This window comes from Gossypium hirsutum, chromosome D06 (genome assembly GCF_007990345.1).
Source record: "Gossypium hirsutum isolate 1008001.06 chromosome D06, Gossypium_hirsutum_v2.1, whole genome shotgun sequence".
NCBI lineage: Eukaryota > Viridiplantae > Streptophyta > Magnoliopsida > Malvales > Malvaceae > Gossypium > Gossypium hirsutum.
The window spans coordinates 42,438,341-42,447,537 of record NC_053442.1 but is presented as its reverse complement, the minus strand read 5'-3'; the positions used below and the strand labels follow the sequence as shown (position 1 = coordinate 42,447,537).

The window sequence follows — 9,197 nt, the reverse complement described above, 5'->3', positions numbered from 1 at the left end:
CAATGCAATAGCTAAATTATATTTACATGACCGACAACAACAGCAACATTAACTTAAGCTTGCAGAATATGAAGAAGCACCCACAGGCTCAAGCAGGTCCACCACCAATGTCGAGTATAAAAAACTTGACGATCTCATCTTCACGCCCTCAAAGGCTACTTCAATCCTTTTGGTTCTTCTCAACCTCAACCACAAATTTCTTTTCCCCTTTGGCCCCCCCCTTTCAGGTCAAAACCTTTATTCTTCTATATCTTGTAATAATAGGACACTTGAGTTATTAATCAAATTAATCAATTCAGGCCGCTGGAAATGTGACGATTAGACTTTAGAAGAAATGGAATAAGATGAGCCACACATTTTTCTCAAACTCAATTAAAAGGAAATTTTACATCAGTTAAGACTTCGTCAGATGAGTAGCCACCAGAAAACCTTAAATATTAAAAGACCAAAAATCAACTATATGGGGAAAAAAAACTAATAAATGCTGGGGAACCTGAAGGTTTTAAAATTAATTAGTGATGTCAGAAAGTGGAGTGGGGGAAGACATAGAAAAGCTTTTATTTAATCACTAAAATAATTGATGATTCCATATAATAAGATATTTATGAGCGGCCTAATTTGCACCAATAATGGACTAGACAATGCACGTCTTTCTTGACTTGACAATGTGTAGCTATGACAATAGGTGAAACCTGACTCAGGAAACATCAACTTTGTCACTCCACAAATACATTTGGAACAACTTCATACTTCACTGCTATTCAGACAATAGGTACAATACTCGTAGTGATCGGTACCGTACTGGTATTAGGCAGTAGGTACGAATTTTAAGGTAAAATAAATGGAATAAACTTTCTATGATTGAAACCCACCTAAAATACTTTAATTAATTAACTTGGTCTTGTTATTTAAAGTCAATCAACTTGGTCTTGTTAATATGTACTACTTTACTGCCGTTGACAAATTTGACATAAACACAGCCATAGTTTACTGCAGGTTATTGGTGCATTACTTCTAACAAAAGGAAGATTTATCAAATCTAAAAAAGATGTGAGATTTATCAAAATGCTACATTAAAGAATAAGAAAATATGAAAAAGAAAGCAGAAAAAAGGTATTTAACAATTTATACATTTAATAAACATTTGACAAGTTGCACTTGAGCATGTGTCAAACAGAAAGGCATAAAAACACAGTGATGCTGATGAACATGGCAATTCAAGTTTGAAAGGAGAAAAAAACCAAAAAAAAAAAAAATGAAAAAGTGTGAGCTCTGCAATTCTTTAGCAAAGATGTACTGTGAATCAGATGAAGCCATCTTGTGCTGGGATTGTGATTCCAGAGTACATGGTGCCAATTTCCTCGTTGCTAAACATTCACGAACCCTTCTTTGTCACCTCTGTCAATCTCCTACGCCCTGGAATGGCTCCGGACCAAAGCTTGGCCCCACCGTCTCCGTTTGCGAAAATTGTGTCAGCAGAAATGCTTGTACAGAAGAAAATGATGACGATGAGGACGACGACGAAGATGACGATGATGAGGAAGATGACAGTAGTGAAGACGATGGTGGAGATAGCAGCGGTGACGAAGAAAATCAAGTGGTTCCATGGACATCTGGGCCACCAGTTTCCAGTTCTTCAACAAGCGAAGAATGTTCCACCAGGTTTGGAAAAGAAAATGGTTCTCAATCAAGAACAGTACATCCATTGAAGCGCATGCGTGAGACCGAAGATCCCTTTTCTCCAGTAAGCTAACCCTTTTTTGAAACTCTGTTTGGAAGCAGCATCATCCAGCTTGCTCATATTCTCCACAACATCATGAATTTTGTCAAATAAATCAGCTTATTTAGTTGCAATTTATTTCATCCAAAGCATCAGAAATAACAACACTAGTGCTTGATGTCTGCAAAATGACAAAAAAGCTGCTTCAAGATGAATCGAGGTGTCCTGTCCAAGGCAACTTTTTCTCTATTACTGGCTTGTATTTAATTAAACCAGATACTTATGTGTTTTTACCCTTTTATTCTTGTTCAATAATCAGCTAATTAGTTTTTACCTTCAAGCTGAAATAATCTTTACCAATGTACAGCTAATAAATTTTGTTCCTTTAATTTATTTTGCTCCGACATTCAAAGATATGCCAGAAAAAAAACAGCAGGTAATTTTGATTATGTATCAATCTCTCAACCTAGGATCAGATATTGTAAGAATCAAACAATCGGATAAATAGCATAAAATTTTATTTGGTGAATGGTATTATATATAAAATTATCAGATTTTGCCAAACCTGGATTAGTGGTAAAAGAAGTGTAGAGGTATTTTTTTTAGCAGGATTGGATTTTGTTCTTTTATTCAAAAAATAAATAAATTAATTTTGTATATCAAATCAATTAATTTCATCAATTTTTATTATTAAAAATTAATCTTTATACGTCAATATAAAATGCACGTGGCATATCATGTACCACTCACTGTTTAATTATTTTATCAGCTATGTTAATTTTTAACAGCAAACATAAATAAATTTTTTAAGAGATAAATAATTTATTTTTTAATTTAATATATAGTGATTAATTTATTATTATTTTAAATAAAATATAAAATATAATTTAACATCTAATATAAACATTTCTATTATATTTTGCGAATTTAGTTGTTTAAGAAGATAGCACCACATCTCCATAACGACAACATTTTCATTATCTTTTTTCATTTTCCGACACATTTCGATGGAATCAATGCAGAGATAATGCTGCAAATTATGACAACCCAATTACCCTTTAATTATTGGTATCCCAATGCTTTCAAATTACAATATTTGAAGTACCTAATAAGAATTTACTCATAAATAATATGTTCTAATAATTATAACATAATATTTACAGAATATGTAAACCTCAATATGAATTGCAACTTGTGTTTTAATTGTTTGACCAATAAAATCCAAAATTTCATTTTCCTTGTTCAGTTCACGAAGACAAAAGCGTTGAAAAACAAAGGTGGTATTGAATGTGCATGCGCCTCAAGTTTTTGGCTGCTCTCCTGTTTTAAGTTGTTTCCTTGCTAAGAATTTGAGCACACACACACCCATTCTTTCAAGCTACATTCCCTTTCGTTTTCATTTTTATATCTTGTTCGAGAGTTGTAGACAGCACACGTTCGGCCGGCTTATTATGGCCCTAATCCTTTGGTAAATGATTTTTTGGTAACATAGGAAAATACACTCAAGGCAAGTTGAATTAAGGTTTGTTCATTAATTAATTATGTTTTGTTATAAATTCAATCTTAAGCAATATCTTAGGATTCAATAATAAGACAGCTTTGCATCAAATCCACCATCTTTTTCACTCTTATATTATTGGATACTGCTTAAGTTAAAATATTAATATTTTAATATACCGACCATCACATCGGATTTTGCAGATGCCAACCGTCCAGGAGATTGATTAAGAACCAAAAGTACCAGACAAATTATAACATTAATTATTTTGCACAAATTTAATGGATTTTAACAGTATTAAAAACGCTGCTTAATAAGCAATTTATTTAATTATTCCTCATGGCCTTATAACACAATTGACCAATCACTTCAGTCCTTTGATTAATTTCATGTTCAGAATCTGATAATGTATTAATGTTAAATTATAAGTATGATTAAAAGAGTTAATTAAAACTAAGGCTTGAGTTTTGAAGAATGAAGGAAAGGCCCGACAACTCCGCATGCCTACAATAAAATAGTCATGTTCCAGGTTGCTTAATTAATAGTCTTAATTAAAAAATTACGACAACTTTCATTATTCATTATTGAAAATTAAATACTGAAAAAATAAAAACAAAGGGGCAATACGTACGTGTTATATTTTATATTTTTTTGTATAATTCGTATGAATGTAAATATTATATAAACTGCCCAATAAATAATTATACACATTCATTCCCACCATAAATTTATATACTACTAATAAGGTTTTATATAAAGAACAATGAAACAAAGGGCCAAAAGTTGGATTCTTTTCTCTGATCTCTCTTTGGAGAAACATAAAATTTCTATGCTGAATCAAATTTTACAATGATATTTTCTATCGTTATGAAATACTGTAACAACATTAAGTATCATCATATGAAATCTAAATATTTGCAATAATTTTTAAATGTTGTTTGTTAAATATAAATTTTAGGGTACTAATAACAACGAAAAATTTGATTGTTGTGAATTTTAAATTTTATATTTTATGATAAAATAAAAATTTATAATATCATAAATGACTTAATTTCAACAACATTAATTGTCATTACATAATATTGAAACATTTGTAATAATATTTAAAGTCATTGTTGAATTTAATTTTATGATTATTAACTCCAATGACAAAATTTGTCATTGCAATTTTCCTTACTTTATATGTAATGATTATGTATACTTATAATAATTGATTATATTTATATAAAATAAAGGGAGGAAACAAATAAGAACAAAGTTTATCAACGTGTTAGTAGACCTATTCATGGGTTAAATTATCCATTCAGACTGAAGGTTAGCCCGAAATTTTGAAGGATTTGGGCAAAAATATTAGACAGAAAAATAGGCTTAGGCAAAACATAAGCATATATTAAAATATGATTTGGACTTGGGCTTAAACATTTAAGACCTGAGCCCAACACCATTTTAAAGTTTGTAAAGCTTTATATTATGTTATTTTCATATATTATGTAATTTATAACAGATAAAAATAAATATATAATACTACTATAATGTAAACATTAAAAAAATGTTAAATGACTATATAAAAAATTTTAATAAATAAAAAATATATCAAATTATTAAATATGTAATGGCCCGATTTTTAGTTGTGTCAAAAAATGCGGTTTCAGAACCTTGTTTCCGTAAACCGAGTATGTAAGGATGAAGTATAAATATTAATGAAGTTATTAAGAAAATTTAACTGAGAAAATCTTTAATTAAAACTTAGGGCACGTTTGGTTCGCTGTAATGGAATAGAGCTCTAATGGAATAGAGGTGTAATAGTAATTCAATTGTTTGGTTGAATGGAATGGAATAGACCCTTAGCAAATTTTTTTTTAGGTAGATGATTATTGTTAATTTAGATTAAATTTTAATAAGATTATTAATATAAATAATAAATAATTTAATCATATTTTAACATAATTATAATTAAATATAATTTAATAAAATATATAATTTAATAAAATTCTTAATATTAAATATTCTTATATGAATTTACCAAAATCATAATATATAATACTATAAAATATAATTTAAAATAATTATTATTAAATATAATTTAATAAAAATATATAATTTAATAAAATTCTTAATATTAAATATTCTTATATGAATTTACTAAAATCATAATATATAATACTATAAAATATAATTTAAAATAATTATTATTAAATATAATTTAATACATGAATCAAAAGGTGAACACTTTATAAAATTAAAATTAATTTCAATATAATGAATCAAAAGCTCAACACTGTATAAAATTATAACACATGATGAATGAAAAGAAATTAAATTATAATTCAACAAGTTTAGCCAATAAACTTTTATTTTTAAGTTTATATTGTTTAAGTTTAAAATAAAGATTTTAGAATTAAAATTAAATTGAAACAATTATAAATATAATTAATTAATTTTTTAATATTAAAATTAAATTTACACAATGTGTAAATAATTTAAAACTAACAAAAAGGACCAACATAATTTTTTTTACGGCAACTTTTCCAGTTTTTTATTGCCAAATCCGTAAATAAATTGATACAACATTAACTCAGTTAATTTTTTATAATTTATGAAAAATATACTTAAGAAGTCCCTTCTACAGGTTAAAGCTAGTTAATAAAATGAAACAAATACCCTTATTTCTTACAGCATCATCTGCAGAATTATTTTCGACTCACGCAAGTTTTTTTCACCGACATCAAATGGATAGAATTTCATTTCAGAAAATTAACATGAGGCAAGCTATTTACTAGTCAAAAAGAAAATGTTAATAGTAAATCAATCTTAAATCAGGGACTAAATTTCCTAAGACACATGAAAGAGGTCAAATACCTATGTTATCCGGCAAGCAAGGTATGGAAGTATCAGATAATATATTACTGGCATGACTATGTTCAATTTTTCTAAATTCTCCCGGATCATGCATCCGTCCCTACGTCAAACACGCATACTTCATGAACAATTCCGATTTTCTACCCAATTCCTACAAGTTAAAATAATCTGAACCAGCTGTGGCTTTCTTCATCTTCATCGTCTGAACTTGATTTACTTCCCACTGATTCATCTAAACTATCATCACGTGGAAGGAGTTTTATCCTGTCAGCATGCTCAATCATCCAATCTATGAATTCCGGAGAAGCTGCCAGTTCCACCATGGCTTTCCGGGTAGATTTCTGACTGAAATCTTTCCATTCTTGCTCCATGAATTTCTTCTGGAGGTTTGTCTTGTGAAAGGTTGAATAGTAATCTTGATGATCTATAGCACCTTCACCAAGCTTAGCATAATAACCTTTCACAAGAGAGTTAGTCCATGCTGGGGCAGTCATCGGACTATTCCACATCTTCTGTTTAGAATCCACTCTTGGTGACCGACTTACAAATTCAGCGCAGCCTGGCATCAGTGTTCTCTGCCTCGACTGGTGCAGCCAAGGGCTCTGGTCCCCAGAATACGGTGGTTGCCTGCATAAACAAAAATCATGGTTCAAATAAATCAATGCTATCAATAAAAACTCAGCAGTCTTAGTATATTTGTTACAATTTCATTGAAATGAACCGAACTTTTAACATGATTTTACATACTGGTTTTTTTAAAGCACACAACTGTTTTATGATTGAAACAGAATCTGTATGGACTGGGAGTAAGGAGGATTGGAGTAACAACCTTACCACCAACAGGTTGTTTACCTGCAGCCATCACCCTATTTGGTGCTGGAAGTAATCAGTATGTTGCAAGGTTAAACCAAGATGCCATTGCCTTCAACAATAAACTGAACAGCATGTCACTAAGCCTACATGACAGATTGCCTGGTCTCAAACTTGTGGTCTTCGACATATACCAGCCTCTCTTAGACATGGTTACAAAGCCTAGTGATAATGGTAAACCATAAATAAACTATATGTCAATTAAAACTTGAAAGACACTTGATCTTTAGCACGGACATACATAAAATTTTTAATATCTTAAAATCCTTATGGCAGATAGAAATGAATTTAGATAATAAGGAAGTTCACCTGCGCCAGTTAAAAATTACAGGTCCTTAAGAAAGTTCAAATCCAACATTAGAATTAATTGCATAACGAAGCTTTGCTTTCAGAGTAGTTGATCGCTTGTATGTTGGAAGCTGTAACCATCCAATAGAGCAAGAAAACACATATACGAGACAATAAAAAATCACTTGTATTGAAGTTTGATGTTGTTATAGAGCCTTTAAACATAGTAATTATTAAACTGGAGAGCATCCATCCCCCATTATTGTACCTTGAGAGTGTTATAGCATGTAGAAGCTGATGGAAGTCGCTCCACATCTAAACCTCCAATTGCAGCCCAAAGAGGAGCATCACTTGCAACCTATATAAGGCCAAGAAGATTCTTGACTTAGTTTCAGTTGTAGCTGAGATTTTAGGATAGTCGTGTACCCTTTCTCCATTTGCAATTATCGTTCACCCCTGCCCTTTACAATAGATTTTTCTTTTAAATCTTGGGAAATTTCTTCCTTTTGTTTTTTTAAAGTAGAAATTGGGAAAACTTTTAACAGATATAACAGTGTACCTTATGAATTGTGAAAGCCGACTGCAAGTATTTGAACCCCAGTAAAGGAGCTCGCGAACAGCTGGTCATAAATTTTAGCAGCATACAACGTTCTTTGGGCTCAAAATCATTCATAACCTAAATGAAATTTAAAACAGAACTGTATTCATGCAGTAGTTTACATGATTAAAACATTTGAGGAACTAAGTCAAACATGAGAAAAATCAATTAAACTTCCATTATGCTAATACCTCTCAGAAAAGTTTAACAGTTCGACTTCCCTCAGAATAGCCACCAGTATACTCATACTCATATGTGAATGTGTCAAACACGGATATTTTAAGAAAAACGAGAGTCAAAGCAATTTCCAGGTATTTAAACAAAAACCTACTGTATAGAACATAGTTAATAGCAGACCTTCCATGGTCATTTCAAAAACCAACAACGGCTTTCAAGGAAGTTTTGCATAAAGAAGTGAAAACTTGTAGCCTAGGTTGCATATAAACCAATACGACTGCCATCGGTAGTAGAAGTGTACCTGGAAAATGAAGAGAATTGAAATGATACGCATGGCCCATTTTACAAAGAAATCTGATCTTTTTTTATTAGCCAAGGGGTTAACAAGGAAATCAAATAAGAAAGTCAAACATGCAATACAAACAGTAAAATCAAAGCCCAATGGGAATCATAAGAAAAGAATCAATATCGCAGATTTCAGCAAAAGGAAACGAACGAGAAGAAGAAGCGAACAAAAATCGATTTTAACAAACGAACGAGAATAAATAAATCACAGATAAAAAAAAGAAGCAGAAATCGATGGAAGGGAAAGGGAAATTACCTCTGGAAGGGAAATGTGGGAGAATCGATGGAACAAATGGAACGAAGCTTGATGAGGGCAGCGATTGGAATAGAAAATAGGAAACAAGAGTGGAATCCCTAATCGCCGAATCACAAGCGGAATGGCTATTACAGCCAATGAAGGTAATAGCCCCGTAATCGAATCGGATCGTAATAGCAACACGGGTAACCAAACGCCCGTTCGGTGGAGGGCCCGCAGAATAGGGGGAATGCATGCCTATTCCCCCAACCAAACGCCCCATTAGGGACTAAATTGTAGAATTCCAATCGCTAATGAGTTTTGACTAATGAGTTTTGATTTAGAAAAATTTGAGGGCCGAGATAACAATTATCTAAAGAACTAGAATAATTAATTAACTAATTTTAAGTGGTAGATAGTGGACTATCATGATGTTAGCCATTAATTTTAGTTAATTATAATGAAATATTAAAAATAAGTTTAATTAATGATGTAACCATAATTAATTAAATTAATCAATCCTTAATCAAAGTATAAATATCACCTAGTGGAAGATGAAAACATTACCCTTTTTCTCATCTTCCTTATCATCCTCCATTGAAGAAAA

General features: G+C 31.0%; 1 protein-coding gene and 1 long non-coding RNA gene across 6 annotated transcripts; one reads left to right on the top strand and one right to left on the bottom strand.

Moving 5' to 3' along the window:
* Window positions 1-1,099: 1,099 nt before the first annotated feature.
* On the top strand, window positions 1,100-2,113 carry LOC107902070 (zinc finger protein CONSTANS-LIKE 2). The gene has a single exon (XM_016828335.2). It carries the CDS (start codon window positions 1,256-1,258, stop codon window positions 1,751-1,753), a length of 498 nt encoding a protein of 165 aa, XP_016683824.1. The 5' UTR covers window positions 1,100-1,255; the 3' UTR covers window positions 1,754-2,113.
* Window positions 2,114-5,990: 3,877 nt separating this feature from the next.
* LOC107902068 (uncharacterized) lies at window positions 5,991-8,886 on the bottom strand. 5 transcript variants are annotated; one of them, XR_001685586.2, is made up of 7 exons: window positions 8,612-8,886; window positions 8,025-8,311; window positions 7,795-7,911; window positions 7,504-7,691; window positions 7,257-7,366; window positions 6,907-7,109; window positions 5,991-6,704 (listed from the first exon to the last, which is right to left on the bottom strand). It is a non-coding gene; the product is annotated as an uncharacterized lncRNA (long non-coding RNA). The 5 variants fall into 5 exon arrangements; XR_001685585.2 differs by having other exon boundaries at window positions 6,912-7,109; window positions 7,504-7,593; window positions 8,612-8,880; XR_001685584.2 differs by having other exon boundaries at window positions 6,930-7,109; window positions 7,504-7,593; window positions 8,612-8,878.
* Between the last annotated feature and the right edge of the window lie 311 nt (window positions 8,887-9,197).

Bases quoted from the DNA above. Each gene is read 5' to 3' on its own strand.
- LOC107902070 (XM_016828335.2), top strand. From the start codon at position 1,256: ATGAAAAAGTGTGAGCTCTGCAATTCTTTAGCAAAGATGTACTGTGAA.